The sequence below is a fragment of the Octodon degus genome, unplaced genomic scaffold (genome assembly GCF_000260255.1).
Source record: "Octodon degus isolate 3935 unplaced genomic scaffold, OctDeg1.0 scaffold00055, whole genome shotgun sequence".
In the NCBI taxonomy this organism is placed as follows: Eukaryota; Metazoa; Chordata; class Mammalia; order Rodentia; family Octodontidae; genus Octodon; species Octodon degus.
The window spans coordinates 4,110,452-4,136,120 of NW_004524631.1; the positions used below are offsets into that span (position 1 = coordinate 4,110,452).

At 38.0% G+C, this 25,669-nt stretch overlaps 1 protein-coding gene across 4 annotated transcripts in view; it reads right to left on the bottom strand.

Annotated features, from left to right (window-relative positions):
• The window catches only part of Fndc3b (fibronectin type III domain containing 3B), a 337,533-nt gene that overhangs the window by 148,588 nt on the left and 163,276 nt on the right, over nucleotides 1-25,669 (bottom strand). For all 4 annotated transcript variants that reach the window (XM_023717769.1, XM_023717770.1, XM_023717771.1 and 1 more), the window contains exon 4: nucleotides 9,872-9,948. In XM_023717769.1, the coding sequence (XP_023573537.1) occupies nucleotides 9,872-9,948 (77 nt within the window). The remainder of the gene's footprint in view (nucleotides 1-9,871; nucleotides 9,949-25,669) is intronic.

The following is a 25,669-nucleotide window of genomic DNA, read 5'->3' on the forward strand; positions in this document are numbered from 1 at the left end:
CTACTCCCCAAGGGTAAGATGAACAGAAATCAGGGGACCCTGAATTCAGAAATTACTTTATTTCATAACTTCCAACTGAAATTTAGTATTTCCTAAAAGTTATAATAATATTAGCAGTATCTTTGACTTTGTTACTAATAAAACTCAAATTACTTCTATATCACATTACTGTTAGAGATATAACAATATTTATGCTCATCACAACTATAAATTACAGTCATTAGACCTGCTGCTAGATATTATTTAATGAGCTAGTAAAGAAGCACAAAAATTACTCCTATCGGGTAAGCCAGATAGCTCAGCAGACTAAAGCATCTACTTCAGGAGAGCACAGTGGAAGGGGTTCGATTCACAGCGTGCCATACTGGCCCTGCCCCCGGGGCGCACTCAGACAGCACTTGAGACTGGGCATAGTGGTGCACACCTGCAATCCCAGCACTTGGGAGGCTGAAAACAGGAGAATTACTACAAGTCTGATCTATGTAGTGAGGCCCTGTACACCCTATAAACCCTGTCCTGAATTCATTTTTTAAAAAATTTCTCGTCTTAAAAAAAAAAAAAATTGGCCAGTGCATTTCAGAAGAATAAGTCTCTTATCTAATGAATTTTTCACATTATATCTAAGAATCACCACTCTTCCAATCAGTTCCTTGACATAGGAGATAATTAAGAATCTATTCTGACTACACTCAGATGATATCCATCATGTTGTAAAACAATAATAAAGACTGAGACTCTGGTAGGTTTCAGAGAATGTGCAGGAATATTAAATTCACCTAAACTTGGTAAGTTTTGTTACTCAACAAGCTGGGAAAAGGTGTTTTTCTAAAAATTTATTACAAATGACCAATATGAGTTAGTAATTTCAAAAAACAGATCATAATAACTATACAATAAAATCATATATATATATATAGTACCTAATTTACCTAATTTACCAAGGTGATTCAAATGGTACTTCTAAATGTGACACCACCTCAGTATTATAAAAATTAACTATTACTTCTGTATGTAAGAATAGCATTCTAGTCCACAGAATGCTATCAACAGATATTCACAGAGTGGGCCACATTGTTTTGGCAGTGACTGCCTTTGCAAACTCATTTATATTCTTACTTAATCACCCTTTAAAGGGACAACATGAACAGAATCACCTAATGTGAGACTAGAAAAGAACCTCACACACCCTTAAATACTCTCTTTTTCCTTCTTTCCTTCATAATACAAACATGGCTCCATCCAGTCAGCTAGATTTTGATAAATGCCTATGATATGCTGGGTATTTTTCAAAAGGAACTGGAGATCCTTGATGGACAGGATACACAAAGTCCTTGCCTTTAAGGCGCTTATGTGCTAAAATAAGATAGACAATGGCCAAGTAAACAAGCAAGCAGTACACCCAAGTAAGTAATTTAGTATTCCCAAAGTCACATAGGAGTTGGCCCAGAGCCCCATCTGGGTCTGTGTTTCTTCCTTCTAATCCTGTGTTCTATTATATCCCAATACTAGGATCTTACAAAGAGAAAATGTTGAGCAGAGAAACAGGGAGGCAGCTCAGAAAAAGAAAACTTGTGCAATACTTTAAGAAAAGGGGGTATTCTTACTGAGTACATTAATTTAGCATTGCCAACCCTGTCTGTAATTGTTCTTCAGACAAAATAAGCCATGAAATGAAAAGCAAAATTGCTGCAAATCCACAGGCAATGGGAATTAAACAATACTCTAAAATTATATTCACCTCCACAGAATCTCCCATGTACACACACCAGACGTTGTGTAGCATTTTCCAAATGTACTATAGAAAACTTGGTTCCTCTAAGGGACGCACAGTCTTGGAAGAGAAGCCAGTTCTCTTATTACTGGTAGCCAAAGGTTCTGATTCTCAGCTTGCTGGGCATTGAACGATCCTCATCTGCATCTCTGCTCGTGACATTCACATTACAGAAGGTGAAACAGGCAATAGTTTATCACAGACCGCAATGACAAAGAGTAGTTAAGACTAATGCTTAGAGCTTCGCTGAGCTGGCTGAGCAAAATGGTGAAAGCGCTCCACGGCACCCACCCAGCAGGACAGGTGCTTCTACTTTCTAGTCAGTCCTTAGACAGTCCCCACTGGAAAATGTTCCACCACGCCAAAATTTAAATGTATTCTTCAATACTCCCTTTCACTCCCTGACCAAAGGAAATATTATTTAAACATTAACTGATCCCCAAATAATAGGATGAAATAAAAGATATACCACACCTCTGCTGTAACAGCAAAGATAGCTATTGTTGCTACTGACCAAACTTTTGGAATTATATCAGTTAATTTGTGTGGAGGACAACCTGGACAGCTCTCCTTGAAAGAAGAGCAATTGTCTCCATTTTCTTATATTGATATGTGCAGATCTGGCTAGGGCATTTCCTTATTCCTTCAATTGGCTTTAAGCAATGCATATAGGTCTAGCGAAGTGCTGATGGCAGTCTTTTAAGATGGCAGGTGTGTTTCCCTGGAAACCCCCACGTGCTGCTCTTTAATATGAGCTGGGTCAAGACAGAAGAGCCCATGCTCCCCACTGTTGGCTGGGATAAAGCCTCAAGACAGAGACTATGACTTCCTGGAAGTTGAAAGATTACACTTCAGAGCTAAAGCACTGGTCCCCAAAACATTAGATACTACTCTACTGTGTAATGCAGATTACTCTCTGCAGATTACAGAGGTAAATGCAGACCTCCTACTTAGCCCAGGTCAGGGTATTCACCTAATTCCTGCCATTCTTAGTCACTCATCCTCAAGCCACTCCTCCTTCATGACTTAACCCGGGTTTGGCCTTCGATTAAGGCTTTTGTTCCGGATAGCTATCACCATGGCTGGACTTAGGACCTCTTGGGTCCCCAAATCTAACAATATGCTTTAGTGTCTATTTTTTGCTGTGGGCTACACTGGAAGTCGCAGATTGAAATTAACTTGATGGGATTCTAATAGCTTATCCATAGAATTACAAATATAAACTTCCTGGTTCAAGATGAGGACCAGAAATGGCTCTCAATAAATTTGGGGAAAAAAAATGATTTCTCAGACTGGGGAGATAGTTTAGTGGTCTAAGCGCCTGCCTGGCAAACACAAGAACCCAGGTTCAATGCCTGGTACCACATGCTATGCCCACTGTGCTGTCCACCCAAACCAAGCATGGTGGGGCACACCTGTAATCCAGTGCTGGGGATGCTAAGGATCACTACGAGTCCAAGACCTCCTACTTAGCTGCATAGTGAGACCCTGTACCAAATAAATAAACATTTTAAACTGATTTCTCAAATGATACAATATTAACTTAGATGTTTCATATTTTGTTCTTAAATTTTTTTTTATCTTTAGGTCTATATGAAAAATGTCCTATAACATCCAAAAAATGTATCATAAATTACTACAGGAGTATGGAAAATAAGTCACAGCATCTGCTCAAGAAATTTTTAAGTATAAATTATTCAGAAACTTAATGATAAGGGGTAAAATCCAAGAGAGCCATGGCCAGTATACAATGAGAGGAAAAATCTGCTTCATGCCCCCATGAGGAAAACAAGCCTAGTAAACTTTCACTGGGTTTGCTGTAATAGTTTTTCATCAAAAGGTCACTTACTGAACGTGCATACCACAGTTCTCTCCCTACCTCTGTCACATCAACTAGGTATTCCCATTTGTGTCAAAAGAAACTATAAGAGCTACACAAAGTAGAATCTGAGGTAGCCAAAGTAGAATCTGAAGGAAGGCATCTCCAAGTGATATCCATATCCCTCCCAGCTGTACTACTTGTTCTGCTTAGCCCATTTCAGGCCTCATCACATTTCGAAATGTTTACACATAACAGAGACATTGAAGACTAAATTCTCTCATGTAAATCTACTTTTTCATATCTGAAAACAATTTAGCCTATATTTTCCTCTGAAGTTGAAAAAGTCACATTTTTCCTTGAATCTTTGCCAGTCCTCTAACCCAAAAAAACACTCCCCGCCCCTACACACAGACATGCACACAGACCTATTATATTAGGGGCTACTGAGTCAAAATGCTAAGATTTCACGGTGTTCCTGCCCCAAGTCTATGGCATTTTTAAGGTCTACCAGTTCAACCTTTTCAACCTAAGTGGTACGGTTTGTATCTAGATGTCCCCCGAAAGCCTCATTTGGATTGATCCATGGTTCACTGTTGCCATTATGGGGTGTGAGTGTTACACCAGCCCAGGGTTAGGCAGCCTGTACACAATATAAAGGAGGGAAAGAGACTTGCTCTCTCCTGCTGCTCTTCCCTTTTGCTCTAGCTGCTTTCGCTGTCTGCTGCTGCCATGAACTGTTGCCCCTCAGCCATGTGCCACCCTGCCTTGGAGCCAGCCGAGTATGGACTGAAACCTCCACAAACTGAGTTAAATAAACCCTCTTTTCCGAATTCTGGGTATCAGGTATTTTGTCTCACAATGAGAGAAAAGTAACCAAGACACTAAGGCATCACAGATTGTGCTGTCCACAGTACCTCCGTAGCTATATGTTGAAACTCCAGAAATCAGTCTTCTGTAAGATTATCTGCTCATTATTTACACTTACATGCTGTTAGATCTGAACATTTTTTATCAATTTATCTTTAAGGGGATGTCACCTACTTAAATTATACTATGAATTACTATAACCAAGAATGTCTGCACTGCCTCAGTTCCTAATGAACTACTTTTAGTTGTTCACCTGACTCCCTCTTCAATTTTCTTACAATAACAGACCACCTCATAAAGGAATAGCTGAGGTTCGAGTAAGGAAAAGGCCCACTGTACACCCATAGAAAGCAGTGACTCTATCAAGACAGCTCCACCACTGACTTTGAGACTGAATCACAGCAGGAAAGAACATCGTATAAGGAGAAATGCCTGGCTGGCAATCTCACTCTGGTCAGGGTCTCAGATTCCCAATACATGAACACAGGATGGTGAAAACTAGAGGTGAAACTAAACCATTTTGCACACCGCACGGTGGGCACAGTGACTACTCCCACCACGTCCCACAGTCAGTGCCACCACAGTAAGGTGGGTCTTCTTGCATAGGTGTCTCATGATTTGATGATTCATAATGGGGATGCTGCTACTTCCTTTCTCTTGTCTAATGGCTTTACTGAGAGATCATTTATATACTGTCAAGGTCTATCTTTTTAAAATGTCTGATTTACTCTATTTGAATATATTCACAGAGTTCCATCAGCACCACTACTATCTAATTCTGGAACATTTTCCTTTTTAAAAAATTTAATTTAATTTTATTTAGAGTGTGTGTGTGTGTGTGTGGCCAGCTCAGCCCACCAGGGGGCGGGGCTGGCTGGCATGTGGTGCTGGGGATTGAACCGCGGTCCCTGTGCTTTGCTAAGCTTGTTCTAAGTAGGCGCTTTAGACCACTGAGCCATCTCACCAGCCCTGGAACATTTTCATTAACCCCAAAACACACACTGCATTTCCTCTCTCCAACTCCAACAACCACTGCGTCTCTATGGATTTGCCCACTGTGAACACATCATATAAATGGAATGATACAATGTGCAGTTATTGTGTCCAGTTTCCTTCACTTAGCATATCCACACTTTAGCATTCATCAGTACTTAATTCTTACTAATGGCCAAATAATAACCTATTGTATGGATACATAACATTACAGTATATTTACCCATTCATAAGCTGGTGGGCATTTGTGCTGCTTTCACTTTGATATTATTATGAATAATGGTACTGTGAACAATCATGTAGAATGTAGATGTTAAATCCCACAGTAACTCCATACTAAAACCATCTAAGGAACTGTCACTGCTTTGCAAAGTGGGTGGATATACATTTTATATTAACATTGGCATTGCATGAGTGCACCAATTGCTTTTTTTTTTTTCCCCCAGTATAGCCATCTTAGTGCATTGTGTGCTACTGATAGGTATTTTTTTGATGGCCAAAAATGCTGAACATCTCAAGTGCTAAGTGGTCACTTTTCTAGCTTATTTGGTTAAACAGCTATTTAAATCATTAGCTTATTTTCATATTAAGTTGTCTTTTACTCTTCAATTGTAAGAGGTCTTAATATATTCTAAATACAAGTCCATTCTTTGCATAGATGATCTGTACATACTTTCTGTGAGTTATATTTTCACTTCTTTTGATAGTGATCTTTGAAACACAGAAAGTTTAATAGGACACAAATCAGATTTTTTCCTAAAGTTTTTCCTTTCTTTCTCATGCTTTTTCAGTCACATCTAAAGTCAAGTATATAATCCAGTTATAAAATTTTACTCCTGTTTCAGTTATGTTTATAATCAATTTTCAGTTATATTTTGTATGATATAAATTAGAGTTAAGTTTCATTATTTTGCAAATATGAATATCCAACTCTCCTAGCACCATTTGTTGAAAAGTCATTTTTTCCCACTAAACTACCTTGATAGTCCTCTTCTGAACACACATTCAGCATTCCATTGTGGGCAGGTAAATATCAATCTGATCCTATTTTCCAGATATCTGGCACTGCTATACTTGAACCTCAAGATTTTTTAAAGCATACAGATGAAATGTCATACAGTTACCTGTCACATGTTCTGGTAATAGGGTCATGAGGCATTTCTGTTGCATGCACATCAGAGACTAAATACTTAGACAAACTAAGTCAGCTTTGATATAACTACAGAATTCAGTCCTAGAGGACCCACACTGTACAGGTACTCTGTCACTGGCAGACATATTAAGCAGTGCAAGACTTGTACTTACGTTTGGATTATGACTAATATTCATTAAGCACCTATTATGTGCCCAGCAGTGTTCTAGATGCTAAGACATAATCCACATGAGAAAACAAAACTCCTTGAAGATTATTATAAAAAACATTTGTTGTCTTCCATGACAGATAAAAGACAATACACTAGAGGTAGGTGAACAATTACTTCTGTGCTGGAGGATCTAACAGGGTAACAACGAGGAAGCACATTTGACAGAATGACTAAAGAAGTGTAATTGCTGGACCATATGGTAACTCTACATTGAATCATTTGAGAAACTGACAGACTGTTCTCCAAAGTGGGAACGCTATTTTACATTAGTACAAACAATGTTATGTGGTAATGTAAGAAGAAGACAAAGAAGCTCTCTGGAACAGTGATGGTGAACCTTGCAGAGCTTTCAGTGATAATAAACAGCCAGCTGTGGCACACGTGCCATAGGTCCATCCCCAAATGCTCGAGAGTATTCTAGACAAGCAAAGTAGGGGGCATAAAAAACAGATAGTTAAAGAGAGGCAAAATGAGTCCAGGGAAGAGAAATTTAACATGTCACACTGTGACAGAAGAGCACAGTTGACTATTTAAAGATCTTATCCACCATGCTACAGAAATTTATTTGTATACAACAGACACAACACTAAACGTGAACAAGGAAGCCCGAGTGACTCAGGAGAAGGCTGGGGGTATGAAACCCTGAACTGATGAGCATGGGGTAGAATAGCTCTGAGCACCTCTCATGTTTTCCAGTCTGGAGGGGAATGTTTCTGTTTGATTTTATTTTTTGAAATATACTCATTATTTCCACAGCTTATGACAACAATGTATTTTGCTCCCTAGGACTCATGCTGATGAAAAGTCACATGAAACACGTGCTCTTTAGGCTATTCCCATCACACTTTTGATGGGTATCTGCTGCCAGCCTTAAAGAAGATGGTATATACACATTCTATTCAATTCTCAGCTCACTTGTCTTCATATTATCCTGTTTTTCTCACGCACCCTGTTGTGACACATCATTAAAGATATAATCTATCCCTGGAAGTCAGTAAACTGAGTCCACCTTGTGGTCAAAGAGCCCAACTGAAAAGTTATACACCTGCCTTATAGATTTCTGGGTCCTCTTTTTCAACTGCAAATCTAAATGGTTCAATGGTTTACTATGCTTCCAATATCTTCTAGCATTTTCTACAATAATCATCAGCTGGGAAGGAGTGTCACTATCTTCTATCATTCATATTATGTGAGTCTACAGCTCTGCTTTTACCCTTTCTACTTCAACTTTCAATAGGAGTTGCTCAGAGTCAGAAATGAATCAAGGTCAATAATTTTTCATCTTGGGGCCAGGGAGATAGCTCAGTGGAATAAGCACTTGCCTGGCAAGCTAAAGGACCTGAGTTCAATCCCCGGTTCTGCAAAAAAAAAAAAATAATAATAATAATAATTTTTCATCTTGCCTAAGACTCACACTAAATGTTTTGCATTTATTATAATTACAGCAACACTACTAGCAAAAAAAAGCATACTGTAGCTTCTCACCATTAACATGTTAGATTTTTAACTAGTATTCCTTGTGGCAACCTTTAGCATAAAGGGGATGTTATTTTTGCTGTTATAATGGTGAGAACTGTAGTGTGTTCAATGGAATGAAACACTTCCTCAAAATAAATGAGGAGGACATAATGGCATTCTACATTCCTTGTTCTTTTCTGTTAATTGGCTGGTGATGTGAATGTCATTCATCATCTTGTGTCCCTGCTGGAAGAGACTAACTATTCTGCACTCTTTTCTCCCTCCAGTGATTCTTTCTTACAAAGACTTGTGTAAAACAAGTCATTTATTTGCAACAGGCAGAAAATTGGCCAACAATTTGGCTACTCAAAAATTGGAAGGGGAAAGAAAAAGTCAAACTGGCTCACATAAAAGGATGGAAAAAATGAAATTAGTGGCTGTGCTATGCCTTACAGTGAAGAAATGGATACATTTTTACATCAGAGGAAAATAAATCTTTTATTCTTGCCCATGCTTCAGCCATTTTCCTATACAGTTGCCAATTTTTTTCACCCTAGCAAAAGTCATTAAAAAATGAAAATTACAGTTTTAAGCCACTTTAAAGCAGAGGCAAAAAGAAAAAAAAAGCAAACAAAAAAGACATCTGGAAGGCTATAAGCTAAAAAATGTTAGCGCAGTGACTATCATCTTTGGATAGTATATTTATGAATATTTTTTAGTATTCTTCTGGGTCTTTTCACTATTCTTTTTTCCAATGCATATGTGATGCTCTTATAATCAGAAAACAAAGAAGGCAGAAAAGGGAGGGAGGAGATATCCCTGAGGTATGTGGAAAGGTGAGTGGGAGAGAGAAGCAGGGAAACGTGCTGGGACCAGGGCAAAAACATAAGCATTAGCAGACACCCACTGCCCTCCAGGCACCCGGAATACCTCACACCATATCCAGGTAGAGGAGTGTGATATTATACTTTAAATTGTTTCTGCTTTCCAATATATTCTTGAGGTTGCTATTACCAATGTTTTAGTTAAGAGAAAACCAAAATTCAGAGAAACTGAAGGACAAATAGCCCAGTTCTCATATCATACTTTGGTAAATTACCCAGTTCTGGTTATGTCACATTGTTGAAGACACAGGATTCTCATGACACAGAATAATGTCATCTTTATTTAACTAATTAAATCTACAAAAACTTTTCCAAGCAAGGTGTACTGCAGATGACAGGAAAATTCTATAGTAGGCCACTCTAGGAAGGAATCACAACCGGATGATCAGATATGAAATCTAAACTGGCCAAGGAAGCCAATCCCGTGCTGTCTCTCTCCCTGTCTTGTCTCTGTCTCTGTCTCTGTCTCTGTCTCTGTCTTTGTCTCTCTCCTTCCCCTTTCCCTCTCTCTCTCTCACAGTCTCCCTCCCTCTCTCTGACTGTCTAGAACTCTGACTGGCAAGATGAAGGAAGTATCACATGGTGCTACAAAAATGTTGGCAGCCCCAGGTTTACCATAACTAAAGCATACGTTTTTAAGGCATCGAAATCCAGTTTTTCTGGAATGGTGGCAGCACACATAGCATGTGGAGAAATGCATGAAATATTGTACCTGTGAGATATAACCCGGAGGCACATGAATGGGAGGAATGGATCCATTGGGTGACATCATGGGCACTTCAGCAGGTCCTAAAAGTAAGAACAAGATATTAATACTTGAAGAAGCGTACATCATTCAAAATAATCACTGGTACTTTCAATGTACCATTAAAACTACATATCATTTGCCTATTTTCTCTTCACTAACTGGCATATCCTGGTGACCTGGAATCATGAATGAAAAGGAATTTTCCAACTGCACAACTCAAGAAAAACCAGTCAAATAAACAAAAACAAAAAACAAACAAACACTAAAAACATCTTTATAAATATTCAGTATTTATAAGCTTCAAGTTTCATGAATCAAGACCACTATTAGAAGAAATCTAATAGTGAAGCACAAAGCCCCTTGCCTTGCTTTATTTTTGGCCTGTAGAAAATGTATTATTAATAAATGTTTTAAAAGGGAACTTTGACAAACTTTTCTTGTTTTAAAAAGCTCCTACAGAATTTTTGGTTTATAATTTTCAGTTGTATTTTTATTTTCATTAAGTTACGATAACATGCCATCAATTTGGAAGAAAACAACCCTGTAAAATACACCAACTTGGTTTATTTAGCCTGATTCTTATAGGGCAGGAGAAAAATAATAGATCTTATTTTCTGAAGTAGACACTCTTAGGAATATTCATGTCAAATTCATTTGGATTATTTCAAAGTAAAGCATTAAGTCAGTACAGGATTAGTTTCAAGATAGTTAATTCAATGAATGTTCATTACAAGTCTAAGGCAAACTAATGAATGGCAAGGTTAATAGTTATCTAAGACACAGTGTGAGTTAATATTTGATTACAAAGAAACTGACTGTCATAACGTCAAAACCAACTAGACACCCTGGAAGTGAAAGAACCTCCAGGTTTTCCATTTGATAGGCAACCCACCCCTCCCAAACATCAATCCAAAACTACGAGTTTTTAATCTGCAACACGACTTCCTGGCTCCAAGGACCTTGTGTTGTTTATTTGCTTTTTTCTAACGTGTGCTGTGCTGCTGGCAGTGAAAACTGCTCCGCTGGAACAAAAACCAGAGAACACTTTACTTGGTGAAAGAAGACTGCTGCTGCTGCTGCTGCTGCTGCTGCTCCCCAGCGCTGCGCTGCTGCGTAAGCACAGGGTACCATTCACATCACAGTGCAATCTGATGTTATGACTACACAGCAGGGACGCAGGGCAAGGAGGCCAGGACAGTGGTGTACACATGAACAGGTTAGCAAATACAGGGGACGTCATGGAAGTGGGGCAGAAACGATACAAATATTCAAGTAAAAAGTCCAAATTCTATGCGTTTACTGCAAGTTCACTGGCTATACACGACATTACTAAACTGATTACCTTTAGAAAAATGCAATCCTTTTTGCACATGTTAACACGCTGGCAATAATTTATAGCACAGAAACAGAACATGTAAGAATGGATTACTCGGGAGATGGGTGGTGGGTACAGCTCTGTGATACAGGTGGACTTAGTGTGCATGAGACCCTGGGTTCAGTTTCTACCATGACCCAATATCCCCACCACCACCACCACCACCACCACCGGCTTCAGCATTACTGCCACAGCTATCAAGACATCTAGGGATTTACTTTGTATTCTTATCTGAATTCACTCACTCACAAAGAAACCAAAAGTGATTTTTTAATGTCAGCCTGAGCACTGTCTGAAATACAAGCATCAATACACTTGGCTCTATGCAGCAGATAAAGAAGCATGGTCTCTGCCTGTTTTTGTACTTCAGCTCACTATTAAAAGTCTGAATCAATGAACAATTAATTCATTTAGGCTCTCTAAACCTCATTTCTCAATAGTTACAAGAATAACAATTTCTCTTTGTAGGGCTAAACTAAAAAATTAAAATCAGTATTATATACAACATATGGTACAATAATCTCTCATCAAAATGCCACCAATCATCATTATTCCTTACATAATTTTATTGACAGTTTCATGTTGCTTTTTTCTTTTCTATTACAATTACATTCTACATACTGAAATTTTTTAATGCTGGTCCTACATAAGTGTATACTGTACAATACCGACCCTAAGGGGCAATTCTTCCTCAGCAGGTAAAATAGCAAATATTTCTCAGTACAGATATGAACAGAAAGTGCTACCACCTCAACAAAATATTGCTTTTTAATCTCCAAGATGTATACCATGCAGTCTCTTAACCCCAGGCATGACCTTAAGACTGTTAAAGTCATTTGTGTAAAATGCTTTAAAGAATGTAGGAAAAGTAAGTGATTTACAACTAGAAAATGTTTTCTTCCTGGCCTTGATTTCAAGAGTAGCCAAATGACTTTAACATGCGCATTTCCCCTTCCTCTTGTCACTGTCATCAAAACTATTTCAAAGGAAATTTTGAGACACACACTGATGGCTGCAACTATGCCTGAGAACCCCCAGGTTCCTCTTCTTTCTTCAATAAACCACTCCAGCTCCAGCCTCCTTAGAGTTTAAAAACAAGCAAAACACATTCCTATTCACAATGGTGGTATGAGAAAGTTACTGTCTTCTTAAAGATTATCTCTCAATCAGTGAGTTTATTATCTACTGTTCAACTGTTTGTGTTTCAGAATGTCCCATTCTATTGTAATCCTTTCCAAATTAGAATAAGAATTTCCCTTCCTAGACATTTAAAACTGGGTTTCTCTTTTTTTATCCATACCCTCATCAAAAACAACATTTAAAGGGTACAGCCCTTACAATATAGTTGAAAAGTTTTTGAATTTCTCTTCTTGTTCAAACAATGCACCTACAGGCTTTAAGTATATACATGTACCAAGCAGTGAGGGGTTTTTATTCTTCTGATGCAAAAAACTAAGAAACTCAAGCTAGAGATCACATAAATTTATCTAAAGACAGATGAAAAATGTCACCCAATTTCTAAAGCTGGAACTACAATGCTTATAGACAATCAAATAATTCCATGAAAAATAAATACTGGAAATTTGATCAATTTTAGGTTTTAACTTATGATTTTAACAATGAAGAAGTCCTTTTCTTTCCTCAGTAAGGTATGAGGCAAAAGCAAGATCTAAAATTGGTTTATAGTCATTAATACATTTAAGTATAACCTAGAAGTATATTATCTTACATCTTCAAAATCTGTTAACATTTATTAATGCATTGATTTTCAGACTATAGAACTAAAAAATGCATATCATGTATCTGATATGAAAATTATATCCAGAATACATAAACAATGTTTACAACTCAAGAAAAAGCCTTCTAAGTATCTAAGATTAAATCTGAAATTACTCAGGGTAGCTCAAGGCTCTTACACAAGCCAAGAGATTAGGCAGACACTTTGGTAGCCTTATTGACCCTAGAGGCAGCTAAGAGAAATACAAAAAAAAAAGAATCACAAGTTCTAACTCAACTAACTTTACTACAGTGGTTCTTACACCAGACTCTCCTGGATGATGCCTTCAAACACAGGTGCAATGTCTTTCTCCAACTGTAGAATAAGAAAGTAAGCACTTTTAACAAGTTCCCAGTTGACAAGTATTATGCAGGGAACACACTTCCATAGTTTCTCTTATTTAGTAGGGTAAATTTTGAGAACTCACAATCAATTAACATCAGACTCAGTAGTTAAAGGGAGAATGTTTTCCCCCAAGATCAGAAATAAGACAAGAATATTTATTTTCATCCTGGGGCTGTTCAACATGGTAAGGAAGTTCTAACTATAGCAATAAGCAAGGAAAAGCAAGGCATCAATACTGGAAGAAGAAAAGCTGTATCTACTCACAAGTGACATGATCTAATATGCAGAATATCCCAAAGATTCCACAAATATAAACTAGAGCATATAAACAAATTTGGTAAATTTACAAGGTACTATATCAACACAGATGGGTGTTTCTACACCTCAACAATGAACAACTGGGAATTCCATTTATGACAGTATCTGACAAAAACAAGTATAGACTTAAGCTGTGTAGTGAAAGACACAAATGTTGAAAACATAAAACATTAATGAAAGAAATTAAGAAAAATCTAAATAAATGAAACTAAGTAAGACCTAAATAAAGACATAAAATTGAAGACTTAGTATTATTTAGAGGGCATTAAGTAATGAGGTAATCTGCAGAGTCAATCTATTAAAACTGCTGGGACCTCAACAGGCAAAAAAAATTAGCTTGGATCCCTATTTAACATCATATATGAGGAGTAACTCATAATGGGTCACAGGCGTAAATATAAGACCTAAAACAAAATTCTTAGCAGAAAACAGAAGTTTTCATGTCAACAAAAGGAAAAATAAACTAGATTTCATCAACATTAAAAACTTTTGTGCATCAAAGGACTTTTTTAACAAAGTGAAACAGACTATAAAACTAAAAAAAAAATGCATATCATGTATCTGATATGAAAATTATATCCAGAATACATAAAGAATGTTTACAACTCAAGAAAAAGAAAAAACAATTTTAAAATGGGCAAAGATCTTGAACAGACATCTCTCCAAAGTAGATATACAGTCAACAAGCACATAAAGAAATGCTCAGTATCATCACTTATGAGGGAAATGCAAATCAAAACCACAGTGGGGTATCTCATCATACCCACTAGAATAGCTATTAAAAAAAAAAAAAAGGAAATGAGTCTTGGCAAGCATATGGAAAAACTGAAACCTTGTACACTGAGAATGTAAAAAGATACAACCACTGTGCAAATTTGCAGTGCCTTCTCAGAAAGTTAACCATAAAATTATCTTCTGACCTATTAATTCTACTGCTAATCCCATAACCCAAAAGAACTGAAAACAATTCCCCAAATAATACATGTATGAGTGTGCTCATAGTGGCATCATTCACAAAAACTGAAGGTTAGAAACCACCAAGCTCTCCCTTATAGGACAAAAGACAAATGGATAAATAAAATGGATATATAATATTATCAGCCATGGAATGAAAAAAAAAAAAAAACCCACGGATATGACATAGATGAACTGCAAAAATCACTAAGTGAAAGAAGTGAGTCCCAAAGATCACCCATGTATGATTCTGTTTACATGAAACATTCAGAATGAATAAATCCAAAGAAGGGGATGAGGGGGTAAGCTCACTAGCAGAGTACTTGCCTACCATGCATTTGTCTCTAGGTTTGATCCCTAGAATTACAAAAACAGTGGTGGTGGCAGCAGTTGTCAGTAATAAATGTACAGAAACAGAACTATGGTGGTTTACATGGGCTGGGGCAGGTACAACAGAGGAGAGGACTGTTGACTTGATAAGCAACTGCTAGGGGTGAGTCTGGAGCTAGGTTGATGGCAGAATTCAAGAACAACTGCTCAATAAGAGTAGGGTAAAAAAAAAAAAAGAGTAGGGTAATTTCGGGTAGGTGACAAAAACGTTCTGAAACTGTATAGAGGTAGCGGTTATGTGACACTGCAAATAAGTATAAGTAAATGTGCTAATTATTAAGAAACTAAATGTTAACTTTACAAAATAAAATTTCAGTTCAATTATTTAAATAAATTTTAAAAACCAATATTAAGTACATAATAGGAAAGATAAGAAAGATTGGTATTAGTAAGTAATAAACTATCAAAACAAATGAATATAAATTTTCTACAGCACATCTTCCTTTGATAAGATTCACATCTGGGGAGAAGCTACCCTCAGCCACCACAATATAGTACCAATAGATGCATTTTGCACATGCAACCAACTGATATTCTAATTGTAGGGAGACAGACAGACAGACAGACAGACAGACACACACACACACACACACACACACACACGCAAAGGGGCATTTTAAACATTATCTAAATTTAAAATTCAGCAAGATTTTCAAAGATTACATTGCTGTAGGAACACCAGTAATTACCAAGGAGGTGGAAAGGCCAAAAGCCTTTTAGGAGTTAGTAGAGGTCTCAGTGCTTCACTTATTCAGAAACTGAAGCCCAGACCCAAACTGTCCTTCCCAGGTAAAACCAATGATAGAACAATATAAAAACTCATTTCTAGTCTTTAGTACAATATTGTTCTAATTTTACTTTCTTGCACAACCACAAATTTGCTGATGTAAACTGATTTGCTTCAAGGTCATTTTCACACAAGAAGCTGGTTCCTGATGGCACATGCTTCTGGTCTGGCATGATGAGAAAGCATCCCCATCTCAAAGACATCTTGCTAGAGAAGAAGCAGATGGAATGGAGGGCAGTCTGGATTACCGAAGAGAACAAAGGCCTTAAGTCACCGGAGACATAGCATTTGTATCTGGGCGTGTCAGCTAGTTATACACACCTCTTATATCAGCACTTCATTCACCACTGAAAATGGTTACCAACTGCTATTTCCAAGTGTTGCTTTAAGGACAGAAGACTTAATGTGTAACAAGTACCTAACACAATGTTTTGAACAATAATGGTAATTAAACAACTCAACATAGTGCTACTAAAAGAAAAATACAAGAAAAAAATAAAAATACAATATTATATGAACAAAAGCACTAACACAGTGTACCAGAGGCCAGGTGGTTTACAGAATTACTTAACTAACAAACTGCTGGCTTATTCATATTTTGTAGCTTCACTGTAGTTCTCTTTTTGAAAATGTAACATACTCAAGATAGAAAAATTATGATTGAGGCCGGAGAGATGGCTCAGTATAATAAGCGCTTCCCTGGCAAGCGCAAGGGCCTGAGTTCAATCCCCGGTTCCAGGAAAAAAAAAAAAAAAAGAAAGAAAGAAAAATTATGATTATTTTAAAAAGTAAGACTGGGCTGGGGAGACAGCTCAGTGGCTTAAGCACCTGTGTGACAAGTGCAAGGTCCTGAGTTTGATACCTGCTACCAAAAAAATAAAAAAATAAACGAGAAGCAAGACTGATAAAGATAAAAGCAGTTGCTTTCCTTATAGTAGTCTACTTCTCCATCCCTAATCCTAGGCTTTTATTGCTCCAAACATTACCTGTTCTCACTGTCCAACTTCTAGGAAACCTTAGAAAGCTGGATGTGCCAGTTTTCTCAGTGTCTTGAGTCATATCTAAATCAAAGGATTGGCCCTTGTTTTCTGAAAATTGATCTCTCTGAGGCTGGCTTTACTTGTCTGACCCAATCACTATCCTTAAAAGTCACAAAACACTATTACAAAAAGATGAAATATTCCAGAAGTAAATAAGTCAATACCAAAAATCACAACTAAGTTGAGGATACAGTTCACAAACAATGGGTCACCAGATCCTTTCACCTAACCACTTCAAAAAAACAAGACAGTCTTACATTTGCTAACAAACCTGTCTTGCCATTTTGAAAAGCAAGTCTCTTCTTTGCAAAGACTCCTCTTTGAACTTGTTTTGCTAGGTAGCTGCTATACAGGCATAAAGAATAGGAAGACTATGGTTTAATTCTCATGACTCAAAACTTTTGAATACCAATTTTTTGCAATTTCAGTAAAATTGAGATACCTACCCACAAATATCTACTTTGAGGTGTTTTATAGTGTAAATGTTAAGAAAAAAATCTATATAATTAATGTGTGAAAAGACAGCACTATATACACAGCAATTTGTATTTTACTGAACCCAATAAACGTTTATTACACAAGATACTACAGGAATTAAAAGTCAACTGAATTTTACAACAGACATATAAACAAAGAACTACAAATACAGAAGCAGCAACTGTTTTATCAGACTTGAAGAGCTCAGGAACTGGAAAGTAATGATTATCCTTGGGTGGAGAGGAATATTTAGAACTCTTAGACTGGCAATGAGTGGTACAGGAAATAGACGAGTCCATTTGTAACAGGCAGGATGAGCTAACATGGCCTATAAAGAACTTGATTTAAATTTGGGACTACAAAAATGTGAATGCTAAGACTGTCAAAGATACTAGGTACCAAAACAGAGGCTTGTAATATAACCTTCAACTTCAGGTTTAAAACTCAGTGTTTGTTGCTTTGTTCAGTTCAACAGACCTTTGTTAAACCCAGTGTAGTTGCCAAAGCCTGTGTAGGATGCCAAGGACACAATGACATTTCTGTTCTTAATTACAGAAAGAATGGCATGCAGAATGAGTAATGCACAGGTGTACAGAACGGGGGGGGGGGGTTGCCGTGTGTCCTGCTTTAGGCCTGAGGTTCCTCACAGACACTTTGTGGCTCAGTAAGGAGGCAGACATAGAGGCCAGACATCTCAAGCAGATGAGCACTTGGTGTGTCAAGTCTAGCAACAGTGATTAAAGAAACTAAATAAATAAAAGACTTTTAAAAAAAAAGGTGCAAGTTAACAGTGGAGAAAAAACAAGCAGTGGGTCCATTTACACAGCCAGCCTGACACTCAAGCAGACTCTCCCAGGATCTCAGCCCCCACTCCCTGACCTTCAGGTAAAACTGTCACTCTACCCAAATTAGGAAGTAATTTACCCAGACTACAAATAAACAAAATTCAGAATCACACTGTCAGTTATTTACAGGAATATTGACATCCACTCTTTATCCTTGATACCAGGTTTGTAAAGGTGATCATGCATATGCTTATTTAAACTTAAGCAAGGTTTGAACTGTAAAACTTCAAATCTCTGAAGAATGATACACCTCAGTAACATGAAGGGCTTCGCTAGTCCCTGAAAATATTAACAACAAAATGAAGACAAGGACTTCAGAAAGTGCATAAAACAACTTTTTTTAGATGCTTTTAAAGGCAAATCGTTCCCAGCATGTTTTTTCTTCTGCTCATCAATGCTATCAGAGCCTCTCACATTTCCCCATGCAGAGTAAAGAGGACCCATTAGTATTTCAGCTAATAACAAATTCCAGAGGGAGTTTCTAGGAAAGCTGAGTAGGAACAGGTGAGCACAATTCCCTAGCAGAATCCTCCAGATAGTTCTGCCTAGGGCAACAACTTCCTGATACTCTCCCTACTAGAGCAACATAATTTAAATTTCATTTTAAGTGCTCTGAGATAAATGGAGGCTTGTGTTGTTAAAGAATAACATTAAAATTCATATTTATTAGAAAATAATAAAAAGGGTAGATTTTCCATTAAAAGACAAAGAGAAAGCAACTCTTGGTCATGCCAGCATGAATGGAATAGAACTTTCCACCATGGCCCTGAATATCTAAAGGAGCTGCCTATATATCTGTCACCTCTGCTTGGGAAGAGCTGTAAAAGGAAATAGGGATGAATGCAAAGCTTGCTTACTGCCCCCCATGACCAACTCTACCTGCCTCACTACTTCTCTAAGAAGGAAAAGGTCTGAGTAAGTCAACACTGTCATCACAGCTGTATGGAGCACTCATGGGTAAGTGTGCTTCCAACTGTATTTATGCTGCTCTTTATAAATCCAAGGTCATGCTTGAGTGAGGCAAGTTTGAAATTAGTACTGAAATTATTAACCAAGACAAGAAAATGTGACTGAGTTCCTCACAAGCTCTGTTTTACATTATTCATCTGTTACAAATGAAAGAACATTAAAAACATCCGCACCTGAAAGGTGTACCACAAGTAATAATAATGTATAGCTTTACCAACATATCGTTATGCAATGTATTTTGGGGAGTACAATTACTTTTTGCTTTAATGAGGTTTATAAAGCAAACCACAGAGGATCCTTTCAACTGCTCGGGGCTGGCACTCCTGTTGCCCCTGCAAGATCCCCGCCACAAAGGAAAGTCTCTGGCAACATGCTAGAGGCATTTTAACTGACAACTTCCCAGTGCAATTTAAGACAGAAATACCTGGATCTGTGACCTAGAAGTACCAAAGAAATCAAAAGTTATAATGGAAATAAAAAAGTAATAAACCAAATATGGTACTTCATAAAACACATAGCTACCGTCTACCTACATTACATCTGCAGTGTAGAAGGCAGCTCACTCCTTCAAAATCACCCACTGTCACAGTGGAAATTATCTTTCAACCAGAACCCAGCATTCTTCTAAAATTAACTTAATTTTATAAAGGTGTTTTGATTGCTAACAAAAACACATTGTCCAGGGGCTGGAACCTAATAATGGGCTTTGAGATGACTAGTTCCATTTATAGTTCTAGTCCCTGCCACACTAAAACCACACAGAAGAGGCCAGGAAAGCAAATGAGAGTTCCTACAGAGTGGCCATGTTGACACAGCCTGGTGCTTTCACTCTTCTGTTTGTATGTGAAAAGCAAAGGGCAGGTTGAGGACAAACAGTAAGTAAGCAACCAGGACAAACAGCTTAGGTCTCCTCAGGGCTTAGAGTCTGCTCAACACCTCTAAGCAATTATGGGAAGGCTGAGTCACTCTGCACAGACACTTTCTCGGGGAGAGGACGACTGACACAGTTGTCTGAGGGACAGCTGCCTGCTTCATGGCTGCACCCAGGTGCTTTCTAGTGCTCGCACATGAGGGCTTGAGAAACAAGTGATCCTGCTGAACAAGCTGCAACGTCCCTCTCAAAAGCCAACACCCATTTACAAAAGGGAAGCAGAGACAAAAGAAAATAAGTTTTACACTTGGAGGAGCAGGTTACCACAAAGATCTCATCACTGGTTAACTGCTATTTTTGCTAAGCTGAAAAAGAAGGGAGACTTTTAAGAGAACAAATATATTTTAGAATTTGTTCATCTAGATATCTAACCAGCTTCGGTTTGTTAGTCAGGCATGGCCACGAGTAATAAGCTAGACGGGGACAGGCAAGAAGGGGAAGAAAGGTAAAAATCACAGCATTTAATAAAAACAAAAGAATATCCAAATGGAAAATCTGCTTATGATATTATAATGGTCAAGTAAGAACACAGTCACAAACACATATGCTACATACAAATATGTGCAACTCATAAATATTTTCAAAACAAAATTTTAGGATTACATCTTTCCCTTTCCAAAGAGTCCTATTCAGATTAAACTGGGATGGAGAACATGTATTCCTTTCTTTCACTGCTATCCATATCTCTGCTTTGAGAATCCACTGTGGTTTGTGACTTCTCTTCCCCCTGATTTCATCTGTAAGATGATCCCCATGTGCATATACCCACATGTGCTGAAGTTAATGAGACATACCTTCTGCCTCACCCCTACTTGGAAATCCTGTTCATATTTACATATGTACGTACATACGCAGGTACGTACATATGTATTTTAGGGAAGGGTCTACAGGGTGTTCAGAGTCTCAATACTAGATCGGACTCATAGTGATCTACCTGTTTACAGCCTCCCAATAGCTGGTATTATAAGGGCGTGCCACCACGTCCAGTCTCACCTGTTCACTTTTAGAACAATAAAAGAATGTCAAAATATAGGAGGGAAAATTCCTGGCTGTGGATTGGTGGTCATGGTCTGTTAGGCAGCATTCACAGATGTGTGATGCTAGAATGGAAAACAGCAATAAAAAGACACAAGTGTTTAGGGCAGAAAGTTGACCCTGCTCTTAAAAACAGAGGGAGGAACTGTGCAGAAACCCAATATGAAAGAAAAGGAAAAAGGAAGAGGAAATAGCTGGCAAGACAGGAGAAAACCCCAAACAAGGCAGAACACCACACCTAGAAAATTATTTGGTCCCAGTTTACACACCAGCCCTATCATGCATTAAAAGGCCTGTACCCCAGCAAATGCAATGACATTCAAAGTCTACACTTTGCTCAAATTAAAAAATAGGTGTCAGTTGACATTCCCTAAATTCCTTCTTGCTCTTATCCTCAAACATCTGTGATACCAGATTTCTGGGTCCTTTTGAAATGGAGATTTGTAGGACTCCACCTCAGCTTCTTTTCTACAAATGGCCCGCCTCTCTCCAAGGTAACACCACCCAAAAACCCCAGGGATCTAGGGACCAGTTCAGGAAAATAAGAACCTACAAAGAACACAATAAATACTATATACATGGTAGGAAAAAGGTAGTACTTTCAAGATTCTTGAGACACACCTCATTAGTTACTTTGAGCCCAATTAGCTGAGTTTTGTTTCAGCATAGTAGTTAAATATGTGTGATGGGGGGTGGGGGAGACAGGAGCAAAATGCCATAAATTCTATCCTATTAATGAGTACTTAATTGAATATATTTCAACTAACTATAATTTAGCTGAAAATGGTTCTCCAGCTTTCATAATAATAAAACAACTATTATTATGATCCCATAGCAACAGAATGAACATAGAATTTTATATAATGGAGAATAATAAGCACTCTATTAAGAAGCAGTCTGGACAATTATTGCATTTATTTATATGATTACTGGCCCCTGGTGATAGTTTAATATGAGACAGTATGTACCAAAGAATAGAGAAACAGGTACAGCAATTAATAAGCCCCTAATAAATATCTTAGTTGACAGTCAACATTATAGAATGCAAATGAGGGGGCCTTAAAGGTCATCCAGACAAATTTCCCACTCAGGCGAAACTGTTAAACAAAATCTTTAGCAAATGAAAGGAATACTTCAGATAATACAGTTTCCGTTCTCAAAATGCACCAAATTACATTCTTAAACCATCCTAGTAGCAAAGAAGTTTACCTTTTAGTAAGAATAATATGATTTCTTTTCCTAAGGGCCATGCCAACTAAACGTAACCTCAAATCCATAAAATCCTTAAAATGCTGTAAGAGAAAACAGCTACTCAGCCACTACACTTCAGTTTGTTAGTTGCCCAGGTAATAGTTGCTGTTCTGATGTGGTTGGTCACTATGATGCACAGCTGGTCATTATGACACACATTATACAAACCAACGCCAACTGAGGAACCATTCATCTCTGTGCTTCTTGTCTGCTTACCTCATATAAGCCCTAGACCATCAGAGACCAAGGCCTGATACTGCAGGAATGACCCTAATCAGTGCCCATTCTAAATAAATCTGCCTCCAAATCATGAGTATTATTTCTGTGTTTCTGTTCACTGTTGCAAAACCTGGACAGTTAACTCTCTCAGTCCTCCTCTTCCACAGAGACTACCTGAGATTTCATCTGCTCCTTTTCTGACATGGCTTCCAACTGTACTCCAATGGGCCTGCCAACCACCATTCGTTTCTATATGATCTCACAAGTGCTTTTTTTTTTTTAAAAAAAAAAAAAAAAAAGGCCTAAGATGGAAGCTCAGTAAAATGACTCTGGGTTGCCCTTCTCAGTGACACATACATACAGTCAGTCAGTCTGTCTGTCTGTCTGTCTGTCTCTCTCTCTCTCTCACACACACACACACAGAGTATTCTGAAAACACTGCATTCTCTCAATCTCTGTATTCCCAACGTGAGGAAAGTACTATCACCCTAGACAACATGTAGTCACATTTAGAATTAAGCCCAACACCATCTCTCCCACCTCATAGCAAAAATGATCAATGACAAAGAAATACTGCATCTTCCATGCTGCTGGTGATTTACAGGTCTTTGAACTGGAGAAAACAACCCTCTGGCACAGTAAGAGCCTGCTAACAGGGCCTCTCTAATTCAGACTTTAAATGATTTCACCATTCTGAATCAGATGTGGATCCCTTCATACTCAAATCAGCACTGTGTTCACTATTTAAAAGTCTACGTTCTCGGACTGGGGAGATGGCTCAGTGAAATAAGTGCTTCCCTGGCAAGCACAAGGGCCTGAGTTCAATCCCCAGTTCCACAAAAAAATAAATAAATGAATAAATGTCTATGTTCTCAAATTCATAATAAATCATTAACTGTTATATTCTTTTTTATAGTTATATTCCTGATGTGTGTATACTGTCATATGAAATCTTAATATTGCAGGCACCCGAGCTAGATAGAAATATTATAGGCAGTCAGCCAGGGCCAGGCCCTCGAAGGAGACAGCACAGAAGATGAGATGCCTTACAACTGTGGGAGAGAGGTGGATGCTCCTGCTGTGAACCAGACCTAAAGACCTAAAGGCCAAACAAATGCTAAATGAGTAGCACCTGGGATTGATATTCTAAACAGGTATCAGTCACTTGGAAAGACCCAAGTGAGTCACTAGCCCAACCCCCAACAGGAGACCCTGTCCCATATTTATGCCCGCTTGCTACGTGACTCGCTTTCCCATTTGATACTGGATTTAATCAGTTAGCAATGATGCTTGTAATCCCATTGGTTGACCATAGTTTTGTCCCACCTCCTGCCCATCTAAGCGAGTTCCCATTCTCTCTACCTTAGCCCCACATGGTTTTATACTATAAAAGTCCCTGGAAGAGACAGCTTCCCGGGGAACTATCCGCTCGGGCCCCCTCCTGTCCCTCTCTTGGACAGGAGCTTTCTTTCTCTCAATAAATGTATTCTGCTCATAACCTCCATTGGTTCCTAAAATTCATTCTTCGGTTTTAGAGAACACGAACTCGTGCAGGTCAGGTTGGGAGATCACTTTTCCTTATGTCATTTGGAGGTTCCCTATATGGTTTGGAGGTCACCCATCCGAGATCATTTTTTCTCCCTGTATCATTAATATGAAGTTAATTTCATATTAAATAGTTTCATTATCTGTAATAAAATAACCCAAAGGTTTTTATCCTAACTGTAGAATAAAGCACTGAACAAGATCATTTCTAATTATCAATCCCAATTTTATTATGTTAAGTGTCAGCTACAAAACCTCAACTCTCTAAAAATGTAAACAGGAATAATGATTTAATGATTTTATTTATGCATAATACATTCAAAACCTAAATGAATTCTGTGCTGACATTCCTCACATTGAAGACAGAAAAAAAGGATGTTTTCTTCCCTAAGACCTTAGCTCAGTCTTCTTGAGATCTCATTCATGAGCAGTCAACCCAAGGCTTTCTATTTTTGCACACTGTTCCCCAAGACCAAGAAAGAAAATGAATATAATAGCTGACAATCTAGTAATCAGGTCTGTCAGGCATTTATTTCCGAAGAGATTTTATGTTATAACTTACTATCTTCATTAAATTTCATGCATTTGTAAAAACTGCCAAAGGAATTCATAAAATAGCATGAAAAGGTTTCAGCTGAAGATGCTTCCTTCTGTTTTGACTTTATTATTCTAAAAGATACAATATTCACTGAGCAGGGTGGTCTGTGTCTATAACCCTAGAATTCAGAAGGCTGAGGTAGGAGGAACACCACAAATTTGAGACAAGCTTGAGCTGCATCGTGAGTTCAAAGCCAGCCTGAACGAAATAGCTAGAAAAACAAACTAACTAAATAAATAAATAAATATTTCCCATTTAAGAGAACTTGCTGTTTCATTCTACCCCACACAGGAGATACTGCATGGAGATTCTTCACAGTATATATAAAAATGTTCTGGGCTTCTCTACTAATTAAGTTCAAAGGGGATTACTCACTCAAAAGAAAACAAGAAGAAAATTCACATATGTTTATTCATAGGGTCCAAAGTCTAAAATCCCTCTCAGACCCAACAGAGGTAGGTGCTTGGAAGCTGAGATATATTTTATGTATAGCACAGGTACTGCTTTTTTTTTAAATCATGATATTATTGTAGGCAGCCGAGTTAGATAAAAATATTATAGGCAGTCAGTCAGGGCCAGGCCCTCGAAGGAGACAGCACACAAGATGAGATGTCTTACAACTGTGGGAGGGACGGATGCTCCTGCTGTGAATCAGACCTAAAGGCCAAACAAATGCTAAATGAGTAGCACCTGGGATTGATATTCTAAATAGGTATCAATCACCTGGAAAGACCCAAGTGAGTCACTAGCCCAACCCCCAACAGAAAGAGACCCTATCCCGCATTCCAGCCCCCAACAGGAAAAGACCCTGTCCCATATGTAATCCCATTGGTTGACCATAGTTTTGTCCCACCTCCTGCCCACCTAAGCAAGTTCCCATTCTCTCCACCTTTGCCTCACATGGTT